The sequence below is a fragment of the Rhamphochromis sp. 'chilingali' genome (genome assembly GCF_963969265.1).
Source record: "Rhamphochromis sp. 'chilingali' genome assembly, chromosome: 7".
NCBI classification, from domain to species: Eukaryota; Metazoa; Chordata; class Actinopteri; order Cichliformes; family Cichlidae; genus Rhamphochromis; species Rhamphochromis sp. 'chilingali'.
In genome coordinates this window covers 26,054,728-26,072,795 of record NC_137934.1, presented here as the reverse complement: position 1 = coordinate 26,072,795, position 18,068 = coordinate 26,054,728, and the positions used below count along the sequence as shown (strand labels likewise).

At 41.6% G+C, this 18,068-nt stretch overlaps 1 protein-coding gene across 1 annotated transcript; it reads left to right on the top strand.

Moving 5' to 3' along the window:
• The first annotated feature begins 4,688 nt into the window (after window positions 1-4,688).
• Window positions 4,689-17,996, top strand: dph5 (diphthamide biosynthesis 5). The gene is made up of 7 exons (XM_080887967.1): window positions 4,689-4,973; window positions 6,920-7,044; window positions 7,624-7,732; window positions 13,468-13,588; window positions 15,215-15,254; window positions 16,803-16,906; window positions 17,198-17,996. Exons 1-7 carry the CDS (start codon window positions 4,839-4,841, stop codon window positions 17,428-17,430), a joined length of 867 nt encoding a protein of 288 aa, XP_080744093.1. The 5' UTR covers window positions 4,689-4,838; the 3' UTR covers window positions 17,431-17,996.
• The last annotated feature ends 72 nt before the right edge of the window (window positions 17,997-18,068 follow it).

Here is an 18,068-nt window from a genome sequence, read left to right as displayed (position 1 = left end):
CTGTTTGAGCCTGTTTCTGTCAAACAGAGACAGTCTGACATCAGATTGCATCGCTGGTAGTTTCTGAAGCTGTGAGCACTTTACAAACACAGAGCACAACTGTCACTTACATTTTTAGAATTGCAACTAAGCTCATGATCTAAGACTAAGATAAATATTATACTAATATAGGTCTAAAGTATTATTAGTAAAACTTAAATGCTCCATCTTCATAATGTGTTTTATGAAAAAAGGTTAAAATATTTTGCACAGGCCACAAGTTTTCCCAATGTTAACGAGAACTTGCAGAAAATCTTCAGACCAAGACATTAAAAAAAATTCAGATTACTTCTTATTTGTCTGCCAATTTAAAAATTGGAAGAAAAAATTGGACTTTATGGATCATTTTGCAAACGTTTTAATACTTTGAGCAGCGCGGAGCTCTATGCCCTATGATAAACAGACTCTCTGGGCCCTCGTTCTTTCTTAATCCCTATCTCTTATGTTTTAATTGTTTTTCAACAAATAATTGAGCCATGTACATTACAATCTAAATAACTAACAAATACTAGAAGCAGAGTAAAGGGAGAAAATAAACAAGAAAACATGAAGACATTTAGTACACAAACAGAAACCTAAATACAAGGTAACAAAAAAAGCTAATTACTCAAATACAGAAACACAGGAATACTAAGAAATATTTCTGATATAGGCCACATACGCTGATAAAAGCTTTCAATATCCCAGGTGAGAGCACCCACCCTGCAGGTGGCAGGTAGAATGGGAGCTGGGAAGAATTGTTCATTATCTGAGGAATACTGGTGGGAAAGTGCTTCTGGCTTGGTATTCTGAGAGCCTGGGTGACAGGAGAGAGAGAGATTAACTTGGATGAAAGACAGAGACCAGCGAGCTTGCTGGAAATTAAGTCCTTTAGCATTTCGGAGATATGGGCAATCGTGGCTCAGGAGTTGGCAGTTCGTCTTGTAATTGGAAGGTTGCCGGTTCGAGCCCTGGCTCCGACAGTCTCGGTCGTTGTTTCCTTGGGTAAGACACTTCACCCGTTGCCTACTGGTGGTGGTCAGAGGGCCCGGTGGCGCCAGTGTCCGGCAGCCTCGCCTCTGTCAGCGTGCCCCAGGGCAGCTGTGGCTACAACGTAGCTTGCCATCACCAGTGTGTGAATGGGTGGATGACTGAGTGTGTAAAGTGCTTTAGGTTCCTTAGGGAGTAGTAAAGCGCTATACAAATACAGGCCATTTTTTTAATCTGTCCATATGAGAAACAGCTGTATGGCTCCCTCCAGCCAGGGATGCCATCATTCCAGGGTTAATTTATAATTTCCAAAAGCTCTCTATCCCCCACGTTATAGTTTTGCTTGGTGGGGGTGAGGTGACATAAATAGAGCTGGCGTTTACCTTGAGGTTCGTATCTGTGGGATAGCACTGCCCCTACTGCTACGTCTGATGCATCGACGTACACGATGAACTGCTTATTAGTACCTGGGTGAATTAGAATGGGGGCAGAGGCAAATAGCTGCTTTCATTTAGTGAAGACAGTGTGGGCCTCCCAGGGCCAGGTGGATGGTATCTTAGAGGAGGTGAGACGAGTGAAGGGAGCAGCAACTTGACTGTAGTTTCTGATGAAGTGTCTGTAAAAGTTAGCAAACCCAAGGAAGCAGGGGAGTTCCCTTCATGGCTTAGGAACGGGCCATCCCTGCACTGCTTTGACCTTTGCTGGATCTGTCTTCACCTGTCCACCCCATGTTAGAGGACACCTAAATGATTGTCTCACATGATTTCAAGTTCAGCTGATGATTGGCTGTTTGTGGGCAATAGTTAAACAACTCGCATGTCTTAACGAAAAGGACATCCCATAGAGTTTCACTCTGTGTTTCTGTCTTGCGCTTTGGTTTACTGTGTTGTTAATGTACCACAGGACATAGTTTGATGTTTTTCTGAGCTTTTATAAACTGCACAAATTAAAATCGAATGGGGCAAAAACACCTGAGCTACTGACTCATAAAATCTACTTTGATCTTTAAAAGAAGGACATGATAAATGAAATCTGCTAAATTGAATTATGAATCACAGGGCTGGAAATTATTTTAATTGTTTGTAACTGTAAATTTGTTTGCTTTGCCTTTTCCTTTGAGGGGCAGATCCAGATCAGAGTTTGTCAGGATTTGAACCTGAAGAGAAACAGTTAACAGAGACAGAGTGTCAATTCTCTGGATGACTGGACTCCAACAAACCCTGAAACACAGCAACAAAAGACCACAATCTGCCTCTCCAACCACCCTCCTCTTCACCCCCTCGCAGAAAAAAAAAAAAGGATCCCATTATGTAACCCACCAACCATCTCACTCATTAACTGGTTCCCAGTTAAAAGAGTGAAGGGGATGGGAAGGATCACGTGGTGCAGGGGCTTGTTTACCAAAACAAGGGTTGAACGAGGGAGAAACAGACTGTGAAGAAAAAAAGTAAGAAAGGGAGTTAAAAAAGAAGAGGCGAAGCAGCTTTTCCCACCAACTCATTCACAACTCAAATGCTTTCAGTCGCTGTGCTGCTGACCGCCGTCACCATGGAAATGACTGCTCAAGCAAAAGCAGCAAGGGGTGGGAGGGTGAAGGAATGGGAGTGGGAGCAGCAACAGTTTCACATCTGTCCATGTGTTTGTCCACTTCATGAAAACTACACGATTAAAATTCTAAAGACACCTGAACGTCCTTTCTGTGCACCACAGTGTAGCCCGAGGGGGGCAATCTCAGTCCACAAGGGCCGGTGTCCTGCAGGTTTTAGATCTCACCTTGGGTCAACACCCCTGAATCACGTGATTAGTTCGTTACCAGGCCTCTGGAGAACTTCAGGACATGTTGAGGAGCTCATTTAGCCATTTAAATCAGCTGTGTTGGTTCGAGGACACATCTAAAACCTGCAGGGACACCGGCCCTCGTGGACTGAGATTGCCCACCCCTGGTGGGTGTAGCTACTCTGTGGATGGAAAGGGGAAATGAAATTCAATTCATTTCTGTTTAATTTTCTGTAGTCTGTTTTAATCTGTTTGCTATTCATAGTCTCTCTTCTCTTGCCTCTCAACTGTGACAGACTTATTTTAGGATAAAGTTCATAGACTTTCTGAATGCTTTCTGTTTTATTTCAATTTTTTGCATGTTTGTTTGGCTTTAATCAGATATGAATGGTAATTATATGCATGCAGTTTTTATGTGACCATTAAAGTTCATTTAAATAGTATGTCTGCTGGGTGGAAAGCCCAAAAAGGATCTTGCTGTTACCATAATATCAAAATATTTCCCATGTGTGGGACTAATAAAGGTTTGTATCTTATTTTTAGTTCATTCAACTGAAGGACAGATGCATTTTTCAGTAGCCAGTCATCTGTTGTCCACCCATCCCTCGCAGTTCGCAGAAAACCTCCAGATTTTAGTGAAATACGACTAATTTGTCTGTTATACAACTCTTTGTTACTCTCCTTGACATCTCGGAGGGGTGGTGGGATTACTGTTCTATATATTTAAAAAAAGTTTAGTAATAACTCTGTATTTCTGCCTGTATTAGTCCTCACTATATATCATCCTCCTAGACTGAGACATGGCTTCTTGGAAAAATTGGTCAACTTTTTTTTTCAAACTTAGAATAGAATAGCCCTTTATTGTCACTGTACATGTACAACGATAGGTATGCTATAAAACTTCTTTTTTTTAAAGCGACATGGGACATCAATGTCGTAATTCGGACAGCTTGTGATCTAATGATAAATAATGTTCTTTTACTAAAACTTAGAGACCAGCCGTTCCAAACAGATTCCAGTTTGTAATAATGTAGCTCTCCACTGGAGAAATCCTGCACTCCACTCGAGCTGCACTCACCCCAAGCTACTTAGGAGTTGCTTGGGAGGTAGAGAAGGAGGTACAGCAGGTCATCTACTAATTGGAAGGTCGATGGTTTGATCTCTGGCTGCTTCCAGTCTGCATGCAAAAATGTTTGTGGACAAGATACTAACCACAAGTTGTTCTCTGATGTATTCATCAGAGTATGGATGTGAGTGTTGTATAAAAAGAACTTGAATAGAAAAAGTGCTGGTGTGAATGAGGTGCTTTGAGTGCGCAGGGAGATTAGAAAACTGCTATGTTGGACTGTTTTCTCTCGGGTCCCCTCCCCAATCACATCATTTTGTACTGCTGTGTACAAAACGATGTGAGTTTTTACAGATAATTAGGAGATTTTCTGAATCAAAAACAACGGCATCCATCCCACTTTGGATGGATGGAGCAGCTGTCATTTGTGGAAATCTGAAAAGCCCCCCAACCGGAATAATCATAATAATGCAGTCTTACATGCTTACATGCCTCTCTGCTGCTCTGTCTCCTTGAAGGAGGAAGTTCATTGTCACACTGATACTTTCTACTTTTAGCCATTTCTGCTTCTCCTGACACAAAAATGAAGTTCATTGAGCTGCTTGTAATTCAGAAGTAAGATATACACAAGTTTTACGGTTATTTCCAACAGAAAGACTGCTGCCATGATGGACACATGCAGACCCGCTTGTAAATCAAGCTCTAGTAAAACTACTCAAAGCTCCCGCTTAACAAGAAACTAGATCAAGTTGTAAACATATGCGAGCCATGTATCAGGGTTTGCCGTCGGCTGAAGACTTAACCGTATCGCGGCTGTGGCTGTCGCAACTGTAAACAGTTCACGACAAGCCGTATTCCAAGTAGCGCAGCGAGTCCCCACGTGAATACGGGAAAGGTTCACGTCTGGGTGCTTCTTTTTAAGAAGTTTTAGCTCCGTTAAGTGCTGCGGCAGTAACACGGACCCTGTACGGAAGGCGGGACCGGCAGGATGCTGTATCTGATCGGTCTGGGGCTCGGAGACGCCACAGACATTACAGTGAAGGGTTTACAGGCGGTGAAGAGCTGCTCCAGAGTTTACCTGGAGGCCTACACATCCATTCTCACCGTGGGCAAAGAGGCGCTGGTGAGTCCGGAGCATTACGACCCGGAGGATTTGGACCAGAGCTGAAATGAAAGCTCGTCCCAGGAGAGGAGCTGCTTGTTTTGGCTGTAGGACTGATTCAGAACTAGGAAGAAATGTCTTACTTTTTACATAAGAACTGGGTTTCAGTACGTGTTACTCGAAGACATCATATGATTTACAATGAGTAATTATAGTAAATCAAAAGGATGAATCCCGTCGGGTTTTTTAACTGCATATTCAGACCTGGGTCCTGAATTGGATAATTCAATGAATTAATTTCAACAAATAAATGTAATTTCTTGCTTTCTTCAGACGATCGGTGTACGATTAGAGATGTCTAATGTCTCTCATATTAATTTATCTAGGACTTCCTCACATTTTGATCAAATTAATACCACAAGCTCAATGTCCTCATTCTCACCTGTAAATGCTAACAATCTGGAAGAAATTATTCATCAGTTAAATCTTGCATCTCTTTACTTGATCCCATCCACAACAAATTGTTCAAATCTGTATCTCACTGTTTTACAAATGATGTAGTACGTATTATAAGCAGTTCTCTACAGACTAGCATTTTCATTGTTTCTATTAAATATACTTTAATTACTCCGATTCTCAAGAATAATAACTTAGACCCACTGGTTATTAATATTTATAGACATAATATTTTCTAATCTAAGAAATTATTTGGAAAACTGTGTTTTTTTGCTGGGACATGTCGGTCCTGCTGACTCAGAAAGTCCCTGCTGAATTGTGCTGCAGGAGAGCTGCCAAAAGTGTCCCTACATGATCTGCATGCTGGAGGAAGTGCAGAGTGTAGTCGTGGAGACCAAATTCAGGGTCTGATTCGTCCACGGGGGGGGCGGGTCCAAAGATCCGGAGTATGGGCAGACTGGAGATCCCGGCAGAATCTTCTCCACCAGCCTGTGGAAGTGCAGGCTGTTCATGATGAAGGCCACAATACTCCGACCCCTCCAGATGCCGATGCCTGATCTGTCTGTCTTTGCCGATGAACTTCTATGGATGAGTCTGCATATATAGGTTTAAAATCCTAGAGCGCCAGGCCAGCTTCTTGGCTGACTCCGTGCTGCTGATGTGATGGTAGGACGGGAAGCACCCTGCGCTCCAGCGGACGATCGCGGAGGACTCTAAGAAGTAGGCTCGGCTCTGCTCCAGCACGACCTTCTGACCCCCATGAGTGTGCAGCGTCAGCTCCCAGCTCACATTCAGGTTCCTGAGCACCCACTCATGCTGCCAGGGCAGCACGGTGTATGGGCTGATGTCTCTCTATGCAGATGACACCCAACTTTATCAGTCCTTAAAGCCAGATAACACACACCAGTTAGTTAAGCTGCAGGAATGTCTTCAAGACATAAAGACCTGGATGACCTCTAATTTCCTGTTCTGAATTCAGATAAAGTTATTGTATGCGGCCCTAAAACCTTCGAAATATGTAACCATATGCTTACTCTGGATGTCATTGCCTTAGCCTCCAGTAACACTGTGAGGAATCTTGGAGTTGTATTTGACAACGACATGTCCTTCAGAGCACAGCCCAAGGTGCAGTCAGCAGGTTACTCAATTGATCCCCAGCTGCTCCAGTCCACATGTCAAAGTATTCTTGGGCATGATACTAAAGAGCGAGTTGCCCTCCAATTATCATCGGAGTGTGAGTGGGTGCATATGACTAAAAGAAAGTGTTTAGGTATAGACTAAAGTTGAGTATGAATGTGGGCCTGTGTGATTGGGTAAATGAGACTTGTAGAAAGTGATCTGAACGCTTCAATTAGTACTTTGTAATCACCAGTCCATCCATCTTTTGCTTATTCAATGCAGGGTCTCAGGAGAGTGAGAACTAAATAGAAAATGAACATCTACTTGAATAGTACGTGTCTGCTCTTAGTATTCTTGTTAAAATATCCTAACAGTATATTCCTTTGCTTCAGGAGGAGTACTATGGGAAGCAGCTGATCCTGGCAGACAGAGATCTAGTTGAACAAGGAGCTGATCAAATCCTGGAGGATGCAGATGTCACTGATGTGGCATTTCTGGTGGTGGGCGACCCATTTGGGTGAGTCACAGTGTTTCTGGACTGTGTAAGCAACAGCTCCAATTGATCCCACAGATCTGAAGTATGCTCTGTCAGCACACGCACTGTAGTGGGGAGCAGCAGAGGAAGATAAAACCACAGAGTTTGTGTCAGAGCAGAGTTTTTACATTTCAGCAGATTTCTGCCCAAAGCCACATTATTCCTCTCAGACATAATAACAGAGTGCTGAGCAGCTCGCCTGCTGAATGGAATATACAAGCTCTATAGTCTTGTCCGTGGGAATTTCAGACTCGGTTTTTCATCAAAAAAAACACGGGTTCTTTTTTGGCCCACTGAAAACTATAATGAAGCTTTTTTTCATCACACTGAGGTTTGACCTGTCCGTGACCTCAGCATCTATACATTACTCTGTCATTCAGTCTGTCCAACACAACACTGGGGAAAACCTGTTATCTTCATAGGTTAGTTTACTGTAATAATAATGAGTCAACTCATTGTCAGCTAGTTTGCTGTTACATAGGCACCAGGCATATAGCAGCTGAATAGATTTTGTGTATTTTATAAGAAAAGGCTGCCCTTGTTTTCTGTGTCTTTCTGCAGAGCCACCACACACAGTGACCTAGTGCTGAGAGCAGTGAATGCTGGGATACCATACAAAGTCATTCACAATGCCTCCGTCATGAATGCAGTGGGCTGCTGTGGTTTGCAGGTAATTATTTCCTGAACTGAGTCTGTGAAGCAGAACTTCCAAACACAGGCTCAAACACATCCACTTTCTTTTTCTGCATTTTTTTAAACTTCTTTATATTTTTCCACCTAGTGGCAAGCAACAACAATAATGTAATGATTCCACGGGGGACTAAAGTCCAGAGATGAAACTGGTTTGAAAATGCAGGAAGAAAAGCTGCTGTTTATGTGTGTAGCCTGATGGTTTCTACTCTGTTCACTGCATAGGAGTCAGTGCTGATAATAGAAGGAATAGAGTCACTGTGACTCCAGTGCTGGGAGTCCTCAGTGGCTTTTGGCTGCTTTCGGGGTTTTTTTTTTTTTTTTTTTTTTTTGGGGGGGGGTGCAGAAGTGACCATATTTGGATGCAGGGTGGAGAGTTGTCAGCTAATGTTTTCACAGTTGTCAATCAAAACACCTTTCCCTAACTTGAAGACATAATGAAAATGAAAAGGCGGGTTTAAAAAATAAATGAACTGTATTCTCTTCACTATCGCTCCTCTGTGCATGTCCAAACCTTCTTAGCCATGTTGCTCAAACCTTCTGTCTAAACTGCTCAACCAGAGCTGGCCAGAGAGTGCCTGGTGGCCAGGCCTTAGCCTCTGGGGCCCGGCCAGGTAAAGCAACCGAAAAAGACTTTGAGTCTGCTTCCAAGTGATTCTAGCAAACTGTCAGCCCAACTCAGAAAGGGAAGGTGGTGCTCCACTTACATTCTGTTTAGTGGGGGTGGGGTGTAGCTGACTTCAACTGTGGACATAGTATTCTGTATTGGAAGCAGAGTCTGGGAATGAGAGAGATGACCTGGTCATCACTAGCAGCAAGGTTAATGAGACAGTTAAATAGTCCTTGGTGGCAGCTCCCCTGTAGTGCAGGGCCTTCCTGGTCTTTTCCTGTGTGTTATGAATAAATCTTTTTTGGGGGGTACCGGTACTGGTTTTATTTTGTTGTATTTATCCGCGAAACCTTAAAGGGCAGTCCGTGAAAATATTGTCGGACATAAACCGGTCCGTGGCACAAAAGAGACCTGGTGTGGGTGACCGGTCTGGTAGCTGTGCTGCTCCTGGGTGAGTGCGGGGTGGGCTTGGTGACTTGGAGTTCTGGGGGTGTACCACCTCCATGCTCTGGTTCTGGCTAGGCCCCGGGGGCTTGGGTCCTAGCTGGTGTTTTGACGGGGTTTTGGGTTGCTGCATACACTGGGGCCTGGCCGTGGCCCTTTGGTGCATTGGTGGAACTGGGGGCCTCTTTAGCTGGCAGGGAGTGTTTTTGCCATCTTTTTGAAGGTGCTCTCTACTTTTGAGGAGACCACGCTGCAGGCAGAGAGGGGGGGGGAATCTACCAGAGTTGCAGGATGGACTCAACCTGGGTATCTAGATTAGAGATTAGATTAGATGAAACTTTAAAAATCCCTCAGGTGGGTTCCTCTGGGAAATTCAGTTTCCAGTAACACAGCACCGACAGAAGTTGCATGTTACAGATACATTGTCAGCTGTCTTATGTAGTCTGGTGTAGTGTCCGAGCCTGGTAGCTCGGGTGTGTACTGGCTTGCTCCTGGCACCTGCTTGCAGGGCTTGGGCCCCTGGCTCTGTCTGGCCCCCGCTGGGGGGTGGGATGTCCTTGGGTCTCAAGTCTCTGGGCCAAGAGCTCGGTCTGCTCTGGCGTAGCTGGCTGCTTGTGGAGGGTGCAGGCTCATTGTGGCAGCCCCCATGGTGCTTCCCCTGGAGGAGTTGTTCATGATTGACAAGCAAAGCATGGGTTTGACTGTAAAGTCAAGAATCTGTCATCCTTTCTAAGCCTACTAATGACCATCATTTCCAAAAGGGATTAAGCCCATTGAGTCACCAGAATAGTGTTTACTGCGGTGACAGATCAGGAGAGCTGGTTTTTATGCAACTGAAGGAGTTGGAAACCACTTCCATTTTTTTGCACAATCTGTGTTTGTATTTGTGTCATGAGTGCAGCTGCAGCTCATGACGAACCTTTTTGTCACAGTAAACACCTCTCAATAATTCCATCTCATCAATAACTGAACTGTCAGAGCAGCCAATCATAGAGCAGAACCCAGCTGCAGCTCCTCCTCCTGCAAACATGCAAAGATTAGCATTAATGTAAAGACAGCATTTCCAGTGGGAGTAGTTAATATGCTAATGAGAAAGGACACATGCAAATGAGCTCTATTCCTTCCTCTAGGTGCTATGCACTCACACTCACAACTGGAGTCCTTCAGGGCTTTTCTCTATAAAACAAACAGTACATTAATTTTCTTGATGGTGTTTTATTTATAGATAAAACTAATAATAATCAGCAAAAAACATTTATCCAAGAACAGCTCTTCAGAATTTCACTGTTCAGCACCTTTCAGACATGAGCTCTTTTGTGTTAATTTGCATTCAGTCACATTAGCACATGCACATTAGGACTCTGTCTCTTTTTTGCATCTTGAGTTGCTAGTGGCAGATGGTGCCCCCTGCTGATTGGTTCTGCCGGAGTTCTCTTCTCAATTTTAAAAAAAGAAGAAAAAAAAAAGAGTTCTTCTTTCCCACCTCTACCAAGTGCTGTTCATAGGACATTGTTTGACTGTTGGGTATTCTATCTATGTAAAACTGATTAACAACGCCCTCTGTTATTAAGCATTGGCTAGTATCTTGATGTGTGTTCAGTCAGGTCCAGGCACGTTTATAGAAAGGTAAAAAAAGAATTGCAATTTTGCTTCTGTAACCCACCACGGAGGATTGTAAACCAAGTTTTCCAGTCTTTCTAAAGGTCATTCAGAGTGTTTCTCTGGGCATTAGCTGCTTCTTTTTATTATTATTATTAATTTTCAGTCCAGTTCTTGTACCTAAACCATTTTCAAATGGTTTTTTGTTGTTACGCCACCCAATCATTCAAAAATGTAAAGCACTTAAGAGCCAGTGTTGTGTCTACACATAAGAAACAACTTACCAAAGAACCACTTTTTAATTGCATCTTTAGGAACTTTGTTACTAGCAGTGTGTCGCAAAAGCACATCATTTGCTCTCATTTCTCGAATCTAGTTGAATCTACAAAGGAAAAAAAAAGACTTGACAGAACCAAAAAAAGCACTGTCGTATAGATGTCATATGTAATATCCTTGGAGGGGCTGCCATCTTGATGAGGCTTATTTTCCCAAAAGTCTTGGGGATCTTCAAGATGTTTTTGGCAAACACAAGCCTTTGTGTGCTTTTTGGTCAGCAGTGGTTTTCTTCTTGGAACTCTCCCATGAATGCCATTCTTGCCCAGTCTCATTCTTATTGTTAAATCATGAACTCTAACCTTAACTGAGAGGAGTGAGGCCTGCAGTTCTTTAGATGTTGTTCTGGGTTTTTTATGAAGGTTTACCACTTTTCTCCATTTGTGGATAATAAGTCTCACTTTGGTTCTCTGGAGTCCACAAGCCTTATGAATGGCTTTATAATCCTTTCCATACTGATAGATGTCAATGATTTTATTTGTCCTATTCTTATGTTCCCTTTTGTATGATGTTTTCCCTTTTGAGACCATCAAGCCTATTTCACTTTGTTAGACATTTAAATGATTTCCAGATTCAAAAAGTCTGGCAGTATTTCAGAATGGGTGAAGTTGAGCTCAACTTTCCAAAAAATGTAGCTAATTGCAGTTAATTCATGATTTAACAAAGGGGTCATATAAATGGGAAGTATCTCACATTAAACTTAGTTTGGAGTTCCACACTTAAGAGCCAGTGTTGTGTCTACACATAAGAGACAACTTGGCAAAGAACCACTTTTTAATTGCATCTTTAGGAACTTTGTTACTAGCAGCGTGGCGCAAAAGTGCTAGAACCAATTCTATTTACATTTTACATGTAAGGCAGTATTAGAAGAAGGCAGCACAACATGCTTTATCTGTCCATAAAACCAGGTGGCACACAGTAATTAGTTAAACTGCATTAATATCTTAAAGATATAAAGACATGGATGGCTTCCAATTTCCTGCTTCTAAAACCAGACAAATATGAGGTTATTGTACTCAGCCCTAAAAATCCAAAAACGTGATGTCTAACCAGACACCTGCTCTGGATGGCATTACTTTGGCCTCCAGTAACAATGTGAGGACTCATGGAGTCATTTTTGAGGAAATGTACTTCAGTGTGCATATTAAAACTTCCAGAAAAGTCTTCAGTTGATCCAAAGTGCTGCAGCACTGACAGGGATAAGAAAGAGAGCGCCTATATTGGCTTCTCTTCATTGATTCTGTGTTAAACCCAAATCAAATTTATAATCCTTCTCCTCATATATTATCACCCCAGTAGAACACTTCCCTCTTGGAGTGCAAGAGATTTCTAGGTAGAAAAACATGAAAGGGAGGCAGAGCCTCCAGCTTTCAGACCCCTCTTCTGTGGAACCAGCTCCTAGTTTGGATTTGCTTGGATTTGCTCCCAACCGGTCATGGCAGATGGGTCCTCTCCCTGAACCTGGAGCTGTTCGAGTCTATCCCAGCTACCATAAGGCGAGAGGCAGGGTACACCCTAGACAGGTTGCCAGTCTGACACAGGGCTATAAATAACTGAATTCAATTTTATTTATTTATCATCAACCATTTTTGAGCAGTGCAGGATTATCTTGACCGAGAATTGAACAAAAAGTCGGCCAACATCCAAAGAACTATGGTGAACTATTCATGAAGACTACTTAACAAAATTAGAAGAAATGTTGTCTAACAGTTCAGTCTGTTGAAGAATAAAGGTGGTCATACCAAATATTGACTTTCAAGCTTTGAGACTTGAAACAAAACGTTAGCGTATATACTATATTTCTACTTATGTTTGCACCTTTGAAGAAACAACTGCACTTGTTTCCCGGTGTCCTAGCACAGTATAAGTGTGTTGAGGATAATTTAATTATAAAGAAATAACCCAAGACTTCTGCGCATGACTGCATAGTGCCCCATTTTTCAGTCTCAAAAGTATTTGGACAAACTAACACAATTTGAAATGGTAAAAATGGTAAATGGCCTGTATTTGTATAGCGCTTTACTAGTCCCTAAGGACCCCAAAGCACTTTACACAACCAGTCATCCACCCATTCACACACACATTCACACACTGGTGATGGCAGCTACATTGTAGCCACAGCCACCCTGGGGCGCGCTGACAGAGGCATCCAGTTTCTTTGGCTTTAGAAACTCTTGTTACTTTTGCAGTTTACTTTGGTTCATTGTCCATTTGTTATGTGAAGTTCTGTGCAATCAGTTTGTAGTTTTAGTTGTATCCAAGCCGATCGTACAGAAAGTCCTGTACACTTCACAATTCATCCTACCACTTCCAAAACAGTTAACTGGTTCCACTGGTAGCTGTACATGCCCATTAAATAACACTGCCACCTCCATGCTTTTCTGTTCCCGTCCTTCTGGTATGAGTTCATCTTGGTTTCATTTTTTCTGAACTTCACTGGCTCTTTTAGATGTTTTCTGCAAAGTCTAATCTGTTTCTCTGTTTTTCCATTCAAGACATTGATATCGCTACCTCCAGGAGTATGTTTATGTTTTTTAACCAGCGAAATACAAAAATGTCAATCAACCATTTTACAGTCTCATATTTGACTATACACTTGCTTACATTATCACATTGTGAGGGCTCGCTTCCTTTTGAGGGACAAGAAACTGTGATTCTCCTGGAAATAGCTGTTGGGGAAAAAGCCCTTTGATGTGATGGAAACATGTGTTTGTCTGTGTGTGTTTCAGTTGTATAATTTTGGAGAAACGGTGTCTGTAGTGTTTTGGACAGAGACGTGGAGACCAGAGAGCTTCTACGACAAAATTTGTAAAAACCGAACAGCTGGACTGCACACACTCTGTCTGCTGGGTGAGGCTTGCACACAAACACAGACAAATCTCCTAAAATAAAATCCACAATATCCAAGATAAAATTATAATGTAAAACAAAAAAATAGGATAATAGAATACAATTATTTATATTTGAAACAAAAACCGATACCACTGAAATTTCATGTTATTTTCTAAACTGAATTGAAATCATTTCATTAACAAAGTAGAAAAATATATATATCCAAGAAAAGTAGTACAATTTAGTAAAAAATAATGATGAAAGAAGGCATTTTAACATAAAACGTATTAAAAATGTAAAACATTATTGAAAATATGCAAACAAAAGGTCTGAATCAAAACACAGTCATTGTGAATTAATCTGAAATAATGCTGATGGCCATCTGAGGCTCTTTTATTTTTTTCTGTAATGAATATTTAAAACACACCCACTCACCAGCAGGTCATCCACCTCCCACTGGACTCCTAATTTATGGGCGTTTGGGGCATTTGGGGTCCCTGGGATGATTGATGCTGGTGTCCGTACCTCATCTATTACTTCTCCACACACACATTTACAAAAGAGCACGGCCATGTTTTTTGACTTCACAAACACGGCAGGACACCCAGATGAGCCATTTATTTATTTCAAGAATTCACTATGATTTTGGACATTTTTAACATAATAGGGAATTATTCATAAGTAAGTAAAACAGCAACAGTGATGAAAAAAGCTGCGTCATAATTAAAAGAGATTATTTACAGACACTGCACATCTTAAAATAGAGCATTAAATAAAATATTACGAAAATAACAGCCATACTGTTACGTGATCGGTGAGATTTCTCTTTAGCTGACAGAAAATAATAAGATTTTGCTGAAATGTTTCACCCTACTTTAGATTTTTAGTTGGCCAGAAGGGTGCACTCATTAGAGTGAGAATGTTAGATAGAAAGCACTTAGGCACAGAAAAAGTGCTTGTATGACTCGGTGAATGAGGGTTGTACTTGAAGTGCTCTTAGTGCTCAACCAGAGTATTAAAACGCTCTATAAAAACCAGTCCATTTACCAGAATACTTACTTACATTCTTATCCATCCATTCTCTTCTGCTTAATTAATTTCCTGTGCTTGATTCTAGTAAAAATAAAAGCATGGTTTGGAAATGTTTTGTAAATTCTGTACTGTGCTTGCATGGTGCTTTTCTAGTTTGACCACTCAAAGCATTTTTTTTTTACCACAAGCCTCATTTACCCAACACACACACAAACGCTTTTTTCTGCCTAAGTGCTTTCTATCTAACATTAACACACTCACAGTAATGTGTGCATCCGTGGCAACTTGGGTTTGACATGCAAATCGACGAGCCAGGGATTGAACTACCAACTTCCCAACCCACTCTGTTCCCTGAGCCGCATCCATTTTTAACGGGTGAGAATTTTTATTTAAAATAAAACTGACACATTTCTGTGCGATATTTTACATTGGATATTAATTTAAAAGGATATTAGAAAAATACAAACGGTAGATTTATTTTTTTTTTTTTAAATCAAATGGTTTCTTGGGACTGTTGGGATGTAAGTGCACGTTTTAGTTCTGAGATTAAAAGTAAAAACAGTGCGAGATGTGTTTAATACAGTTTTCTTCTTCTTTTGTTTTTATTGTTAGATATTAAAGTCAAAGAGCAGAGCATCGAGAACATGATGAGGTAAGAATCAGATCCAGATCACATCCACAACCACCTCTGGAGTGTTAGAGATCTCACCATGTGAGGTCTGTTATTTTTTGACTTAACCCTCAGTCAGCATTTGTCAGAACCAGAAACCCAGACCATGTCCACATGACGTTTTTGCCTGGCTTATCTGCGTAGCAACTTAATCAAAAAGATTATAGATGACATCTTATTTCATAGTGTATTCTTCACGTGCTCTATCAAAAGCACATTCTCTGCTGATTCACCCACTAATTACATTCACAGTATTCACTTACTGTGTCTTTAGGGATTCGCTATCTTAGCTCAGCTCGTTACCGACTCGCTAGCAGCATGGCCTCTTCACCTCCTGCACTTTCCTGTTCATCATGTTAGATGTTTAGTTACTCCTCAGCCTCCTTTAGTAATAACGATACTTGTAATGACTATAGCCTGTTTGCAGCTCCAGGATCACTGAATGGCAGACCCGGCTTTGCACACTCGGAAAAAACCCGTAGGGCTAACACAGAGACAACTACTTGCCATTTAGATTCACCAAGGACAGGATTCAGGGGACAGACACTATCTCTACTTTTAAAATTAGGCTTAAAATGTTCCTTTTTGATTAAGAACATAGTTAGGGCTGGATCAGTGACCCTAAATCCTCCCTTAGTTATGCTGCAACAGGTGTAGCCTGCTGGGGGATTCCCATGATGCATTGAGTATTTCTTCTTCAGTCACCTTTCTGGCTCAGTATGTGTTAATAGACCTCTCTGCATTGAATCATTACTTATTATTAATCTCTGGCTCTCGTTTGTTCCGTCTTCCTCCCCTGAGCTCGGTTCTACTGGAAGTTTCTTCCTGTTAGCTTTTCCTTCCCACTGTTGCCAAAGTGCTTGCTCATGGGGGGGGTATCATATGCTTGTTGGATCTTTCTTATTATTGTAGGGTCTACCTTAATATATTAAGCGTCTTGAGGCGGCTGTGATTTGGCGCTGTATAAATAAAATTGAATGACTAATTATTTGTGAACTGATCAATTGGCTTAAATCTGTGACTCTCCACCACTTGGCCTTAGAACTGAAAAAGCTCCTCAGATTAGAGGTGAAGCATCTTCGGGATATTTAAAGAAGTTCAGTGGCTTTTCAAGGTGATCAGGAGACCACATAAAGTTTGGAGATCAGTAGCAACTCTGCAGAAAGTTGGTGACCTCTGTGCAGTATGTATCTCAGTATCCATTATTTTGTTATAATAGCACTAACAGCTGATCGTGTAACATTTAGTAACAAGGAATTTTCACCACTGGACTTGTTGGAAAGGTGCCATCCTATCACGGTACACTCTGGGATTCACAGAGCTCCTGTGACCCATTCTTTCACAAATGTTTGTAGGTGTTTGATTTTATAAACCTGTGCCCATGAACACCTGAACTCAATGATTTTAGATGTGCGACTGAATACTTTTGGTAATATAGCATAGTTTCAAAGTTTTCTTGCACAGATGTGAAGGTTTGAATTAAAGGAGAATGACATGTGGTTAAAGTGAATCTTTGGTTACTGATTTTAGAGGGAAGAAGATCTACGAGCCTCCTCGCTTCATGACAGTCAACCAGGCTGCAGATCAGCTAATACAGGTCATCCAAAGGAGGAAGGAGGAGGGCGAGGAGTTGGGTGAGTCGTACCTGACATGCGAGTACTTTCTATCAATCCCATATTTGTTCAGATTGAAGTTCTGGTACAGTCATCAGGTAGAAGGAAAACGATAATCAAGTTTACAAAAAATATTGTAGTACTGTGTTTTATCTTTAGGATATTCTGAACCACGACTTAGGAGAACCAGTAGCATGCTAACAGTCTTGAAAGTCATGTGTCTGATTGGACCACTCCATCTTTCCTTAAAGAGCCAGTCAGCTGTGTTCGCTGCAGCTCTCAAACTCATGAGTCTTTGCCCCCCTTTTCCAGGCATGACGGAGGACACAGTGTGCGTTGGCGTGGCCCGACTCGGCTCTGACGAACAAAAGATCCGTGTAGGAACATTAAATCAGCTGGTGTCATGTGACCTCGGTGCTCCACTCCATTCGCTGGTCATCACCGGTCGACTCCACCCGTTGGAGGTGGACATGCTGCGAGTAAATGCAGAACCAAACGCACTGGAAAACCTGCACATGATTGACAGCTCAACCTACACCTCTTGACACACTTGTTCACCTGCTTGTCTACAACTACCATTAGTGACACACTATATAATCCCAGGCCCCAAATGGTAAATTAAACTGCACCCTGAGGCAGACCTTGAGCCTTCCCAATTAACTTTTTTGTTGTTATGTGATGTTTTAGACTGAATTGGAAATTTTGGGGAAGTTGAAGACATGTCATCACCGTGACCTTCCCATGCTCATTTCTTTTTCAATGTTCCAAGTTTCATAGATTTAACAGCTATACAAGGCTGAGTCATTAGTCAGGATTCAGTGGCATTAAGCATTTCCCTAATTCCCAAACTCTGAATCTTTTTGGGGCCAAAAATGTTCCCTAACTGTGATGGATTTAAAGTAATCCCCACAAAGAAGTCACAAACACAGATGCAGAAAAAATGAATTAAAGTAATATATTTTAAAAAAAAAACATTTGAAGGAGGCAGGAAATATGTTTGAACTCAGCTCCAACTTGTGATCATTTCATGTTAAACCTGCATGTTTCCACTCGTGCAGAGGCACCGCTGTTTACAATTCTGATATTAAAACCAAGTACAAATATTACTGCACGTGAAGTGAGAGCTTTTCTTTCCATAGGGCTCCAGTCCTCCTGCAGCTGTTTAATTAACTCAGTTCTATAA